The following is a 14369-nucleotide window of genomic DNA, read 5'->3' as shown; positions in this document are numbered from 1 at the left end:
GAGGGGGGGAGGGGGGGAGGGATCGTTGTCCTGGCCTCAGGCGAGGGCGAAGGGCGGTCAGGTGGGGTGCCTTTGATGTGCCGGATGTCCAGCGGAGGCAGTGGGTGTGGATGTGTGGGTGGAGGTGCACCCCCGGGTCCGTGGTCGCCTCGGCCGCACCGCCGCCCCCCCGCCAACCCTGCACGCATTCGGACCTGAGCCTTGCCACCTGGGCCCCGCGAAGAGGAGGTAGACCCGCGCGGCTAGTCACACAGGGGCCCTGCGACCCGGGCGTCGGCTCCGGGGCCCTCGGTGCGTTTGTCAGCCGCCGCGGCCGGGCGGCAGACCGAACACAATCGGCATGCACGGGGCCCGCAAGGGGCACACCTTCCCCCTTCGCACGGCAGCCGGGGCGCTCATCGGGCAAACATGCAGCGAAACAATATACAATGGGCTGCCTGAGTGTGCGCGCGCGCGCGCGTGGGTGCGGAGGCACCCTCCGGGCGGGCGGGCGGGCTCCCGTGGGAGCAGCCCGCCCGACACAATACCCGGCGACATGGTGCGCTGCCAAATTCAGGACCGAGGAAACGTGGGGCGAGCGCGCGGGCGTGCGCGCGCGGGCGCGCATGTGCGCCCAGCCAGACGCCCAAGGCCGGCCTTGATCGCTGGATGGACGCCCCCGGAACCAGATCGACACCTGGGCCCCGAGGGCAAGGGCCAAGGGGGGGGGGGGGATTCGGTAAACAACAGAGGGTGCCCCCCCCCCCCCCGCCGAGAGGCAATACATGCTGTTGCCCGCGGGTGTCCCAGAACCGGGCGACACGGGCAGGATCCTCCACGCAGTCGCACGTCCCGATCGCCCGCACTCAGGTCTGGGCACCACGGCCCCGAAGTCCCCTCGCCAAAGCGCCATCCCCCCCCTGGCCCCCTCGGTCACCGAAGGCGACGAAGACACGCGGGCAGGAGCCGTGGTCGAATGTCGCCGCCCTGGCGCCTAAGGTCGACGATGGGCGGGGGGGGGGGGGGGAGGGGGCGATCGAGTGGGGTACGGGCGGAAGGGTGCCCGCCCAGTCAAAGAGGAATCAAGCTGTGGACACCGCCCCGGGGCTGTCTCGCCTCCGCTGACACGCCGAGTGTCGGGGTGGGTGCTTGCCCTCCCCCGCCCTCCCTGGGTGTCTCTCGCTCTCGCTCTCGCTCTCGCGCGCGCCAATCGAGGGGGGAGGGTGGCGCCGGATCCATGGGAAATAATGCCGCAGGTGGGCCCGCGGCTCGCCGCCTGCGCCGCCGGGAACCTGCAAGGCGCCTCACACCGCACGACATGCACCGAAGGGCCTCCACCGGGCGCCGAGGGGGGAGACGAGGCTGACAATCGGCCGCGCAGTCGGACAGAACAACCGCATGCTAGGGAGCCCCGCCGCCCCTGGGCGTCATTGACCCGACCCAACATGGGCCAGCTCCGGCCCGGCTGGGCCCACCCGCCGCCTCGCCCCCCCCCCCCCCCGGCAGGCCCCCCACGCAGCCGAGCCAGTGGAGGGTGCGCAGGGCAAGGCACTGAAACGGCGCGGGCGAGTATTCCGGCGGGGGGGGGGAGGGGCGGGGGAGAGCAAATGGAGGCAGGTACACTGCACAGAGGATGATCGCCCTGGACTGATGTGTCTGCGTGCACGACGCCCGGCCCCCGGCCCACCCCCCCCGCCCGGAAGTGGGCAGGGAGGCCGACCGGTTCGGCGGGTGGACGTTCGCCATCCGTGTGGGGTCCGGCTCGGGCGCGCGTTGTTTTCGGCATCCTCCGGAACAGGCCCCCGGGAGGGGCATTCGCCAGACGACATGACTCGCGCCGTTGCAGCCCCTCCCCCCCCCCCCCCCCCCTCCCCGCCGGTGGCACCGGGGCAGGGGCCTCGCGGACCATGCCGGGAGCTTTGCCCCGGTGTGACCGGGGGCCCGCCGCCCCGGACCCACACGCCCGACACATGCGCTCGCACGCGCGCGTATACATGTGTGAGCACGTGGGGGGGGGGGCCCGGCCCCCCGCTGTCCCGGCCCCCCCCCCCGCCCCGGGGGGGGGGGGGGGGAGAACGAGGGGGAGCGAGGGGCGCGCGGCCGTGCCCTGATCGCAAGTGTGCGGCCCTCCGGCGGCCCCCAGCCGGATCCACCTCGCTGCCTCGGCCTGCCGGCCGGCCCGGCGCGCCTCCTCTCGCGGCTTCCAGCACACGGCCACCACACAGGGGGCGTGGTTGCTCAGGCCGCGAGGCCACGGCGGCAATGCTGCCGAAAGGGAAGAAAAGCCCCCGCGGCGCGCCGGCCCTCGCTCAGCCCATGGCCCCCATTCCCCCGGCCTCTCCCTCTCTCTCTCTCATTCTCGCGCGCGCGCGCCCTTTCTCGCCCTCGCCAGCCGGAGCAGTTGGCGGTCGGCCCTCAGACACCATACGCAGGGGTAGAGGGCGCATCCCCCCCTCCCCCCCCCCCCCTGAGGCCGTACTGGAGGTGTACGACACTTGAGGGTGCCGCTCGGTCTCCCCCCCCCCCTACCCAGAGTCGGACCTTTTTCGGCGAACAGAGGCCTTATGATTCATCGCAGAGGCTCGGACCAGAGGGAGGATCCGGGCTCGGTGCACGGCCGGCCCGGATGGGCCCTCCAGAGCCGGAGAATCCGGCCAGATCGGCGCGAGCGAGGCGGGGGGATGAGAGACCGGGCGAAAAGGCCCCCCCGCCCCCCCTCCCCGCACCAGCGCGTGCCTCCGAAATCCGGGGAGAAATGCACACAAACAGGCGGGATTAAATATGGGCCTTTTGTCCGGTTTTCCAATCCCCCGCCCCCGTTCCTGGTGTGTGCTGCGGTTGGGGCCGGCCGGCATGTCGCCCGGGGAAACAAACAGGCCGCAACTTCCTTAGCCGGGGGGGGGGGGCAGACCGGTTGCCGTCGGAAGCGGAGAATGACCGCCGCCAAGGGGACCCCCCCGCGGCCGGAGCCCGAGCGCGCCGGGCCCCGGGGCTCACACGGCCGACGGTCCTGGGCCGGCTAATCTGAGTGCCCAGCGTGCTGGAGGAATCCGCCCCGAACACTTGGGTGCTGTTGCCAGGGGACCCACTTTGGCGGGGGGGGGGGGGGGGGGGGGGGGCAGTCGTCCAGCGCCCGGCGAGCCGTCTCGCCCATGACCGCACGCCCTTTTCTTGCCGGCAGAGCCTCCCTCGCGCCGGATGCTCGGTCTAGGCTCCCAACTCGGGCGATTGACCGCCAGTCAATCCGACATTCCCCTGTGGCCGGCCGGGAGTCCGGGAGGGGGGGGGGGGGCCGCGCACGGGAGCGCGGGGGGTCTGCTTCCCCCCCTTGCGGGGAGGCTCTCGCGGCCATTCTTCCGCGGACGGGTTCCCGGTGCGTGGATGGCTCACCACCTTGTCTCGGGGCCCGAGGCCTCGGCGCAAGACAACACAACTTGCCTTGCCCGAACCAAGCCGATGCCGATGTCCATGCCTCCTCCCAGCCCCGGCAAAGGGGCCACAACGCCAGGAGCGGCCCTGACGACCGCGGGCCGTGCACACGCATGCCCACATGCACTCCCCGCCGTGCGCTTGCCGTGTTTCCCCAAGGGGGCAAGCGAGCGCGCCACAGAGCGAGAGAGAGAGAGAAGCCCCAAGCATGAAGGATGGCTGCAGGCAAGGGCCCCCGCCCCCCCGGCGGCCTCCCCGGCCGGTCTCGACCGGAGACGCCTCACGTACCCTGAGGGAAGAATGCGGCCAGCCGGCGTGCCCGTCCCCCCGTTGGAGATGCCCCCCGCCCCGCCCCCTTCATTACATGCGGGGACTCGCCTGGCCAGCGCGGCGGGCGTCCTGCCGCCCCAACCCCCCCCCTCCCCCCTCCCCCCGCCCGAAGCAATGGGCCGTTGTGTCCTTCTCACTGGCTTCCCCCTGCACCCCCCTGTGTCTTCTTTTCCGATCGCCGCTTATTGAGCCCCTAAGTCTGCCATGCTGCCAGCCATGACATATATCATCCCGGTGCCCCCTAGCGGATTCCGCCCCCCGCCCCCTGCACAGCAAGCGCCCACCTCCCCTCATCTTTCCTGGGCCCTCGTTGGAAAAGTGTGCACGCGCACACATACACATTAACGAGCTCTCTCTCGTGCACATGCGTGCCTGGACCCGGGGCCGCGCATCCCCCTGGACATTGGAGCTGCCTCCCCCGGGCCTGTCCCTCTCTTCGGGCCCCTTTCGACTTCGTGTGCCGCCCTCTCTCTCTCTCTCCCTCTGTGTGCCCCACACGGCCTGGGGCACGGCGCCACAAATCCCCCCCCGAACCGGAGGAGCGACACCCACATCCACCCGCCGAGGGGCATGTTCATGCCACCGCCGCCGGCGACGTGTCAGCGCGTCCTGGGCCCCGCTGCCGCCGCCGCGCCGCCGCCGCCGCCGCCGCCGCCGGGGCCCGGGTTTGACAATGGTGGCATACCGCGCCGAGACCATGTTTCTGACCGGGCCTCGCGCCGGGGGGAGAGTTCCCTCGAAGCTGGGACGCCTTTGTCCGCCACCACGCAGGCCGGGGCGAACTTGGGCTGGTGCTTTACCACGGACCACGCCGCGGCGGTCGCCCCCAGCGCTGGCCCTTCCTTCCGGATGTCCCACGCGCCCTCGACCCGCCACCGTCGCCGTCCGGCGGACGGCCCGGCGTACGAGCCATCTTGTCACTCCAGGCAGCCATTCTCCGAGACAAGCAGCAGGCGCTGCAGTTGGCCCCCGAGACAGGCGGATCACATGCTCACATGTTACTCATACCACCACAGCGTTGGCAGAGGCAGACACCTGCGCCCGGCCCGCGCTCGCTTTCAGGTCCGAGCTGCGTGCGCCCCAAAGCTCCCAGAACCATATCGATCCCCATTGGCACGTCTGGTTGCCCCACTATCAGGATATCAATATGTAGCACGGGCACGCTGAAGTCGTTCCACCCCCGGGCTCTATTCGGCTAGTGTGAGCATGGCCCCTCGTTCCCTCCTCCCTCCGGCGCTTGGCTGGTCCCATGGAAGGGGCCGGGCTTAGTCCGAGCCCTGTCCCCCCCCCCCCCTAGCAAGTCGCTCCGGGCAGCGCCGGACCGACGCTCCAGACGAGACCCAGTGAGAGAGGAGGGCCGAGGGGGGGGGGGGGAGAGAGGGGCGGGGCCTCGAGAACGCGCCCCCGATATACATACCTCCCCCCCGCAGCCACCTTAGCTTTCCCGTGTCAGGGGCGGGCTGGGCTTCCGACCGGGCCCACGCGCCCCGTTTGCACACGCGCATACTCGCGTCCTCGCTCATTCCTCGCAGGCATACCGTGTGTCCTTGCGCGTGTGCCGGTGTCTTCCTGCGCATGAGAGCGCGCACGCGCGCGCGCGCGTGTGTGTGCGCGTGTCTCCCCGTCCCTCTTCCCTCTGCCCCCCCCCCCTGTAACAAACCCTTTTGTTCAGGATTAACTAAAAAATACCCGCTCGTGGGACCCGCTGAAGCCCGTCCAGCGCTCCGACACCTTCTCATCGACCCCTCTCTTCACCCTCCCCTGCCCGTCCTGCCCCCTCTGTCTGCCCCTCGCACTTTGCGATTGTTGCCCCGCCCCCCCCCCCTCCCACCTACACATTTGCCCCCCCCCGCCCCTCCGGTCCCCACACCCGGTCACGCAGTGTGCCACCTCGAAGGGAGAGCCGAGAGAAGCAGCTCCTCCTCCGAATCGTGTGCGTCCTTCTTCGCCAGCCGGCGCTCCCCGACTGCCAAGCCCCTTTCACCACCCTGGCACCGTTCCTCCCACTCTCTCCCTCACACACACACACAAAGATAGACCATGTCCTCGATTCAGCGTATTATCAGCGCCCTGAGCGCCATGACCGATGTTGGCTCCGTCAATGATGGTTCGTTTCCTGGGCCGCCGCCGCCCTTTGATGTTCCCTTTCCGCGGTCTCCCCCCCCCCCCCCCTGCCGGCGAGCTCACACACCTGCCTTGGTCGTCTGCACCCCCATTCAGCCGAGCTATTCTTCAGGACGGCCGCCTCGATTCCCGGCTACGCGCCGATCCTCCTGTCGTTGGCCATCGGCGACACGATGGATGCGTCCATCTCCTCCATCGAGCCGGCTGTCTCCCTCTCGGCGGCCCTGATGCTCAAGAACTTCTTGGCCATCGCCTGGACCTCGGCCACTGTACGCCCATTTCCCGGCCTCCCCCCTGCTTCTCTCTCCCTCCTTTCGCCCACCACCACACCCGGCCACTCACTCACTCACCCACTTGCGGTCCCTTTCGCATCCCAGAACCCCGACAGGCTGCCATTCCCGGCCGGCGACCGCATTGCCATCCGCGAGCGCATTGTCCCCGCGCTGTTCTCCTGCTCGTCGACTCCCCAGCGCAACCTGCTGCTCACTTGCCTTGCGACCATCTCCAATTCCCAGTACCCCTCCAAGTGGCCCGAGCTGCTGGGACTCCTGCTGTCCGAGGTGGACACCTCCAACCCGGCCAAAATCAACACCGTGCTCCAGGCCCTGAACACTGTGCTCAAGCGGTGCGCAGGCTCTCCACATCTGCACGCGCCCGTTTTCGACTCCTCTCCTTTCTCTTCCTCCTTTCGTATCTCACTCTCGCCCCGCGCCCTCTTCTCTCTCTCTCTCTCTCTCTCTCTCTCTCTCTCTCCCCCCCCCCCATGTCGATCTAGCTTCAAGAGCCACAATCGCACTGAGCGACTCGTGGCGGACCTGCTCCAGGCCTCGGCCGAGCTGAAGGACGTCCTTCCCCAATTCGCCGAGGTGATCGGGTCGCATATCACCACAGGCGCCGATGACCAGACCCTGGCCATCTCCTTCCATAGCTTGTCGCTCCTGTGCGAGATCATCACTTCCCTCTGCTACCTGGACCTGCCGGATGACATCGAGGTCAACATGCCGCGGGTGTTCGCCGTCCTGCGGGCCGTCTTGCACTTCCATCCCCAGGGGAGGACCTACCCCGAGGATGAGGAGGACCCTTACGCCAACCCGCCGGCTTACTTCCGGCTGTCGCTGTGTGCTCTGATCGACCTTTTCACCAATTCCTACCACGAGTACTTCGAGAAGGAGCTGCCCTCCTTCTTCGACAGCATCTTCCACCTGCTGGTGGGCTTTGCCGAGAGCTCCACCTATGATCGGGTATGTGGGCAGTCAGATCCCGCGCGCCGCTCCGGCCCACCCCCGGCCCATCCTCCACCCAAAGCCCATACTCACCCATTCGTTTGTAGTTTGTCGCCGCCGCCATCCGGTACACTTGTACCGTGGTTTCCAAGCCCGCCTACGCCACCACCGTGTGCACCCCCCCGGGGTTGACCCTCCTGGCCAGCAAGATCATCCTCCCCAGCTTGCAGCTGCGCGACAGTGACGAGGAGGTCTTCGAAGATACCCCGATGGATTATGTGCGCCACGAGCTGGAGGGCCACGACGCGGCCACCCCCCGGAGTACGGCCGGCCGGCTCATCAACGCCCTGGCCACCCGGTACCGGGAGTCCTTCACGCAAATTTGCATCGGCCTCGCCCGGGACCAGCTCACCAGCCAGCCCCTGGGCCCCGACAGTTGGCGCGCCATGGAGGCCGCCCTGACCCTGGTGCACAGCGTCGCCTCGGCCGGCGGTGTCACCCTGCGTGATGGCGTGGTGGCCACCAATGAGTTCCTCAGTCCGGACGATGCGTTTGCCATCTTCGAGACCCCGCTCACCAGTCCGGACTTCGCGCACTTCCCCTTCCTGGTTGCTCGGTCGCTGTACTTCCTGGTGATGTTCCGCAATCACCTCAGCACCGAGATCGTGCTCAAGACCATGCCCTACCTGGTGGGGCTGCTGGCCTCGCCGAACCAGGTTCTCCACACCTTCGCCGCGGTGGCCGTCGGCCAGTACTTCGCTCGGCATCGGGTGACCCTGGCCCACTCGGTGGCGCTGGAGCTGCTGGAGCCCCTGTTCGCCGGGATGTTCAGCATTTTCATGCGCAATGGCACGGCCCCGCTCCGGGTGTCGGAGAACAATTATGCCATGCTGGCCGTCGTTCGGACGCTGCTCTTCTACCGGCCGGTGCTGGTGGCCGCGCCGCGTATCTTCGTCTCGGCCTATGTGGAGCTCCTCGGGGTGCTGTCCATCATCTGCACCAATCCCAGCAATCCGCGCCTGTCGCATTGCCTCTTCGAGGCCATCGGTGCCCTGAGCCGGCCGCTTCCGACCCACTCGCCCGCCCTGCCGGGGTTCCTGGCCTCCACCGGGCAGACGCCGGCCGAGCTGCCGGCCCGGGTGCTGGAGCTGCATGCCGGCTTTGAGCGGGCCCTCCTGCCGGTCATGGGGGAGATTCTCAAGGCCGGTGTGGCCGAGTTCATCCCGTACTCCTTCCAGATCATTGCCCTGATGCTGGAGTCCAATCCGTCGGTGCTCCAAGCCGCCGGGGCTGCCCCGGGGGCCGCGCCATCGCTCAATCAGTTCTACCTGGACATCCTGCCGTCGCTCTTTGTGCCGGTTCTCTGGGAGGTGTCGGCCAACATTTCGGCCATCGCGCGGCTTTTCTGCGCATACCTGCGCTGCGTGCCGGAGGAGTTCGTTTCGCGCAATCTCCTTCCTCCCCTGATGGACATTCTCAAGCGCATGATCGGCACCCGGGCCTTTGAGCGTGACGCCTGCCAGCTGGCCGAGTCGCTGTTGGTGTACCTGCCTGCGTGCGTGTCCCGCTTTTGTCTCGTTCCTTCTCCTTCTCCTTCGGCCCCTCTCTCTCTATCTCTCTGTCTCTTTGTGTATTTGGCTTACACCTCTTTCCTCACCTCACACATCCTTGCCGCCTTCGCTGTTCTACCATCGTGTGACCCATGCGACTGTCTCTCGGCCCGGCCTCTCGCGCTGCTGGGCATCCCCCTCGCCTTCTCTTTGTTTGTCTCCCCCTCGCTCTCCATCCTCGGGCCTTCTTTTGGTCGTCTCTTTCAGTCCGGCATTCACGCAATTCGCGCCGACCGTGCTCCTCATCCTGCTGGAGCGCATCCAGTCCAACAAGACCCCGGTTTTCGTGCGCCTCTTTGGCGGGGTGGTTTCGCGTTTCATCGTGGCCAAGCCCGACTCCTTCCAGGTCATTGTGTCGGCCTTCAATACGATCCAGCCCAAGTGCGTTCTTCCCGCCTGCCCCCCCTCCTCGCTGCCTCTCCCGCCCGGCCCTGCCCCATGCTTTGGCTTCCCATCCCCTGCTCCGGGTGCCTTGCTGCCGCCTCGCCGCGCTCTGACGCCCATGCGAACACGCGTCAATCAGCCTCTTCTACATGGTCCTCAACTCGGTCCTCCTTGCTGAGGAGGCCAGCGCCGGGCTGCCCATCGATCGGAAGGTGGCTGCCGTGGCCCTTGCCTACCTGATCGCCCGGAGCCCGCTCTTTTTCGAGCCCACCTACGCCGAGCGCCTGCCCCACACGGTGCAGGCCATCTTCACGCTGGGCGACCGGCCTGCCACCACGACCGACGACTATTCCGCCTCGCAGGACTTCGAGTCTGCCTTCCTCAACTCCACGGTCGCCAGCGGCGAGGGGACGACCGGCTCCTTCAGCGCGGTGCGTGTCACACATGCCCCTTTTGTGAAGGCGCATCTGCGTGGACTTTTTTTTCCCCGCTGACCCCCCCGGCCTTCCCTCGCTCCTACCCATGCACCTCGTCCCCCTCCCCGCCCCCCCCCCTGCGGGGGTCTGTCGGCCTTGATGCGTACCCAGCTGTCCACCGTGACCCCCACCAAGGAGGACCCCCTGCCCAAGGTCCAAGACGTGCAGAGCCTCCTGGTGGGCGAGCTGACCGACGCCTGCCAAAAGAACCCTCAGTATCGCCAGCTGTTGCAGGGGCTCTCTACGGTGTCCCCGAACATGGTTCCGGATGCCGGGAAGATTGCCTCCCTCGCTGGTCTCGTCCTCTCGCGTGTCTGATCGGGACACTGCCCCGGTCTTTCTCCCTCCCCCGCCCCTCTCTTCCCTGACCTTGTCCCCCATTTATATTCTCATATATTATACATATATCGATCACATCCCTAGACTCCCCGTGGGATTGCCACCAGGCCCCGCTGTTTGTGTATTTGGCTCGCGCACGGTGGTGTCCTTCGGCTTCTCCAGTGGAAATATACCTTTTTCTCCCGCGGAGAGCTTCCTCCCCGATGCCCGAGGGGAACCACCCCCGGCAGAGGGAGATCCCTGCCACGGGCAAGCAGCGGGGCAGGGGCCACCACGCCTCGGGGCGGGGGAGGGAGGTCGCAACACAACCCCCGGACCAGGCACGGAATGGACACTGGCGGCCTCCGAACAAAGGGGGGGGGGCCCAACGGCGGGCCGGCCGCGGCACCCGAGGTACCAACGGACAGGGCATTTGAAAACAGCCGGAACCCCCGGAGCCGGTGGTTCCTGGATGAAGGGGGGGCGGGCGGTTGCGGGCGGCGAGCGGAGGCCGCCCAGCCTTCACACACCCTGGGATCCCGGGGCGAGATCCCGGTTTCCAGCCAGCACGGGTTAGCGCGCGTCCGGGAGGGCATTTTTCCCGCCCAACCGCTTGCCGGGATGCGTGTCCGGGGGGTTGGGCCGGTGCGCGCCCCCGGGCCGGAGGGCGAGCACATCCGCTGCTGGCGTAAAGGAGCCCAGTAGCCCGGGGGCGGGCAAACTAGTGTCGGGTGTGAGAGACTGTCTTTGGCGTCTTGCCCGTTGGCCGCCCTTCCCGCCCGCCCGCCCGCCTGCCTACCCCCCTTCCAGGGCTCCTCCTGCTTCTGGCCGAGAAGTCCGGGGGCCCCCAAGCGCAGCTGGCTCCCTGGCGCTCGGGCCCCGGGGGAAGTGTGTCCTGTGTTTTGATTCGGTCATGGCCGCTTTTTTAAGGGCACCAGGGCTGGCTCCCCCCCTCCCGGCAGGGATCTTGGCATCATTTCTGTCCTTCTCCCGACTGATAGAACTTTCTTTGCTTTCTGTTCGTACAGCTCTGCTTCTGCCCGTCTCGGTCATTGTTCTGCCCTTCGCACGCTATGCATGCCCTCGCTCAGTTCCCTGTGTTTGCGCATACATGCGCGCTCACACGTCTATCTTACCCACCCACATCCACACCCACACCCACATACGCTCCTCCCCCCCCCCACCCCCCTGCTTTTCACTTGCCTAGCCTCTCGACACCATGGCCAGCCTCAACACCCTGCACAACTCTGACATGCCCCAGGACGGCGAGGGGCGTATCTACCACCTCGGCTGCAAGCCTGGCGATGGTGCGTGCGCGCGTCACTTTCGCCCATTGTTTCGATCTCATGCCCCCTCCTCCCCACCCCCCCCCCCCCCCCCCCCCCCCCCCCCCCCCCCCCCCCGCGCGCGTTTCTCACCCGCCGTCCCTGCCTGGTCCAGTTTCCCACCGCATCCTGTCCGTCGGTGACCCGGCTCGCGCCAAGCTCATCGCCGAGGCCTACCTCGACCCGGCCACCGTCCGGACGGTCTTCTCCAACCGCGGCTTCCACACCTACACCGGGATGTACAATGGTGTTGAGCTGAGCATCATCTCGATTGGCATGGTGCGCCTGCCTCGCGTGCTTCATCGATGCCCTTTACGCCCGTCATGCCGCGCCATCCATCCTGCCCTGCTGTGCGGCCGTCACTCACTCCTTCCCTTCGCCCCCTAGGGTCGGCCCATGATGGACTTCATGATTCGCGAGGCCCGCGCTGTTGTCAACGGCCCGATGGTCATCATCCGGTTCGTTTGGCTCCCATTCCACCCTTTGGGGCTCCCCTGGTCCCCCTGTTTTCTTCGCACCAGCACGCTGACCACTTTGCTCTCTCTCTCTCTCTCTCTCTCTCTCTCTCTCCCTCCCTCTCGCTCCATCCTCTTACGCTTCACACAGTCTGGGTTCGGCTGGGTCGATTGTCACCGATGTCGACCCCGGCACCGTGGTTGTCAACTCCGAGGGCAGCTCTCTGGTTTGCCAGGGCGTCGATGCTGACGGCCAGTTTACCTACTCCTTCTCCCCGCTTGAGATGCCGCACAAGGGCCTCTCGGATCTGGTTCGTCGGTGCACGCTCCCTGGGCCCTTTTTCCTCCCTGCGATCCGTGCTGACCTTGCTTCCCTTTTCCCTCCCCCCCCCCCCCCCCCCCCGCCTTACCAGCTCGTCAAGGAGATGACCAGCTGCCTGTCCACCGGCTCCGTGAAGCCGGCCTGTGACCTGACCGCCGATTCGTTCTACTCCTCGCAGGGCCGGCCGTCGGCCAACTTCGCCGATGCCAACGCCGGGCTGCTGGACAAGATGGCCGCCGCCTTCCCGAATGTCGGGTCCCTGCAGATGGAGACTTACCAGCTCTTCCGCCTGGCCAACATCTGCCTGCCCGCCGAGGGGGAGGCCAACCGCATTGACACTTCTGCGGCGGCCATCATCCTCTTCAACCGCCTCACCGGCCAGGGCGTCAGCGCCGACCTTCGCCGCCAGCTTGAGCTGGAGGCCGGCCGTGCCTGCCTGCAGGCCCTGGCCAACCACACTTTCTAAAGGTGCAAGTGCGCGTGCGCGTGCGCGTGTACGGGTATTCATAAACACATGTCTACACACACACACACACACACACACACGCTCGCCCCGGGGAGCGATGCTTGATGGCGTGCTTCGCGTGATTTGCCGGCGCTCGAGGCGCGGCCACAGGCAGGGGAGTGTGCGCCCATCCCTTCGCCATGCTCCGCACCAGTCCCAACCTGCGGGCAATCTCTCTGTATGGTGCCTCCCCTGTGTCTCCTTCTCTGAGCCCTCGACGCGGCACCTCGAGCAGCGCCGTCGTCATCGTCATCGTTATCGTCGTCGTCGTCGTCGCCGCCGCCGCCGCCGCCGCCATGGCACCAATATAGCACGCAATGGTAGTGATATTTGTTTGCTTGCTTGTTTGATGGCCCTTCTCCCCGCCGCACGTACGGCCGCTCAGATGACGGGCAGCTCAGCACTGCTCCAGCCATTCGGCGTAGTCGGCTGACGAAGTGGCCGTTTGGTAGCGGGTGATCACCACCGACAGGGCGGCCGATGGGTGCTCATATGCTTCGAGGAAGTCGGCCAGCCGAAGCCCGGCCTTATCCACCAGATAGTCGAAGGTGTCATCATGGGAGAAGCCTGATCGTACGGAGGTCAGCCTGAAGAAAGCGGTGTGTGTGTGTGTGTGTGTGTGTGTGTGTGTGTGTGTGGCAGTGTGTGGCAGTGTGTGGCAGTGTATGGCCGTGTGTGGTCGTGTGTGGCCGTGTGCGGCAGCGAAGATGGTGCAAGGGCGAGAGGAAGCAGAGGCCGGTGGTGGAGTCTCCCGCCTGCCCTGTTTGGCCGGGCGCACCATGGTCCACCATCACACTCGGCAAGAAGGTTGCCCCGGCCACGCGGCGCCCATGCCGGAGGAACTCAATCTCAATACCGTGGGTGCCGATTTGCCAGTCGTTTTTGTCGGTGATAGGCTCGAAGCTGTGCAGGATGGACACCGTGGCCCGGAGGAGCGGCACCTCAGCCAAGGTGACCGGCGGGAAGCGCGTGTCACGCACGGCGCTGAGGAGGTGTCGGGCGGGGGCCAAAGGAGAAAGAGGGAGAAAGAGAAGAGCGAGGCAGCCGAGGGGTCAGAGGGGTAGGGGCGCTGGCAATCGTCCGAGACATCGGCGCTGGCAGAAAAACGCACGAGCCAATGGCCAGCTGGCGGATGAGCGGACCCACGGGGTTCGGCTGGAAGGTCCCGGTGCAACCGCGCAAAGCGGCCCGCGCCCAGCCTCCATGGCGAGCGACGGGCTTAGGCAGCTCCCCCGGAGCCGGCGAAGCGACGGCGCCCTCGGGCGTGCACTTCTCCCAAGTCAGGAAGGCAGCGCTGAGGGTGGAGCGGTGTCGCCGGGTCGAAGGAATACCGAGAGGAGGAGAAGGAGGAGGGAAGGGGGAGGGGGGAGGGCGAATGCAGGGAAAGAGGCCACAGGAGGGGGCCCGTTAGTCGCGACATGGCTCGCTACATGTGCCTGGGCATGATGGACATCTTTCCGTGTCTCGGCGACGCACCAAGAGACATCCTCCAGCTCGGGCAGCACGCGCCGGGCTTGCGAGCGTGCCGCCACGCCCAGGTGGTTGAGTAGGTGGTCGAAGGACAGCAGCGCCAGGCTGCGGATCTGTCCCGAGGAGAGGGGCCGCGAGGAGGAGGGCATGGCTGGGAGAGGGGGGGGGGGGGGCAAAGACACGAGAAAGCGAAAGGAGTCGACGGGGAGGCAGCGAGTGCATGCCGCGAGGGAATCCACCTCGCAAGCGGCGGACTCCCAGTTCAGGGGATGCTGGACGCACGCCACTGGGGTGCGCGATCTCGCACGGGCTCGCGCTCACATTCGCGGGATGCCTTCTCTCTAGGGCCGGCTGCCCCGCGGGCGTTTGTCGCGTCACAGGAGGAACAAGAAAAGGGAGGCCCGAAATGCCCACCCAGT

The 14369-nt window shown here is 67.2% G+C and overlaps 4 protein-coding genes across 4 annotated transcripts; 3 read left to right on the top strand and 1 right to left on the bottom strand.

Annotated features, from left to right (window-relative positions):
- Window positions 1-4308: 4308 nt before the first annotated feature.
- Window positions 4309-4891, top strand: H696_00169 (hypothetical protein; the record flags this gene model as incomplete). The annotated part of the gene is made up of 2 exons (XM_009494004.1): window positions 4309-4640; window positions 4801-4891. The coding sequence occupies 2 exons, from the start codon at window positions 4309-4311 to the stop codon at window positions 4889-4891; spliced, it is 423 nt and encodes a 140-aa protein (XP_009492279.1).
- Window positions 4892-5562: 671 nt separating this feature from the next.
- Window positions 5563-10080, top strand: H696_00168 (hypothetical protein). Its single transcript, XM_009494003.1, has 9 exons — window positions 5563-5671; window positions 5776-5845; window positions 5959-6131; window positions 6240-6487; window positions 6638-7103; window positions 7193-8640; window positions 8903-9076; window positions 9219-9510; window positions 9667-10080. The coding sequence occupies exons 2-9, from the start codon at window positions 5779-5781 to the stop codon at window positions 9871-9873; spliced, it is 3075 nt and encodes a 1024-aa protein (XP_009492278.1). The 5' UTR covers window positions 5563-5671; window positions 5776-5778; the 3' UTR covers window positions 9874-10080.
- A 767-nt stretch (window positions 10081-10847) lies between these two features.
- Window positions 10848-12518, top strand: H696_00167 (hypothetical protein). The gene is made up of 6 exons (XM_009494002.1): window positions 10848-10891; window positions 11081-11180; window positions 11314-11477; window positions 11586-11656; window positions 11805-11964; window positions 12067-12518. Exons 2-6 carry the CDS (start codon window positions 11093-11095, stop codon window positions 12439-12441), a joined length of 858 nt encoding a protein of 285 aa, XP_009492277.1. The 5' UTR covers window positions 10848-10891; window positions 11081-11092; the 3' UTR covers window positions 12442-12518.
- H696_00166 (hypothetical protein) lies at window positions 12500-14237 on the bottom strand. Its single transcript, XM_009494001.1, has 4 exons — window positions 13957-14237; window positions 13592-13774; window positions 13259-13464; window positions 12500-13047 (listed from the first exon to the last, which is right to left on the bottom strand). Exons 1-4 carry the CDS (start codon window positions 14097-14099, stop codon window positions 12878-12880), a joined length of 702 nt encoding a protein of 233 aa, XP_009492276.1. The 5' UTR covers window positions 14100-14237; the 3' UTR covers window positions 12500-12877.
- Window positions 14238-14369: the final 132 nt, after the last annotated feature.

This window comes from Fonticula alba, assembly GCF_000388065.1.
Source record: "Fonticula alba strain ATCC 38817 unplaced genomic scaffold supercont2.1, whole genome shotgun sequence".
Taxonomy (NCBI): Eukaryota; order Rotosphaerida; family Fonticulaceae; genus Fonticula; species Fonticula alba.
The sequence above is the reverse complement of the archived record's forward strand: the minus strand, read 5'-3'. Positions and strand labels throughout refer to the sequence as shown.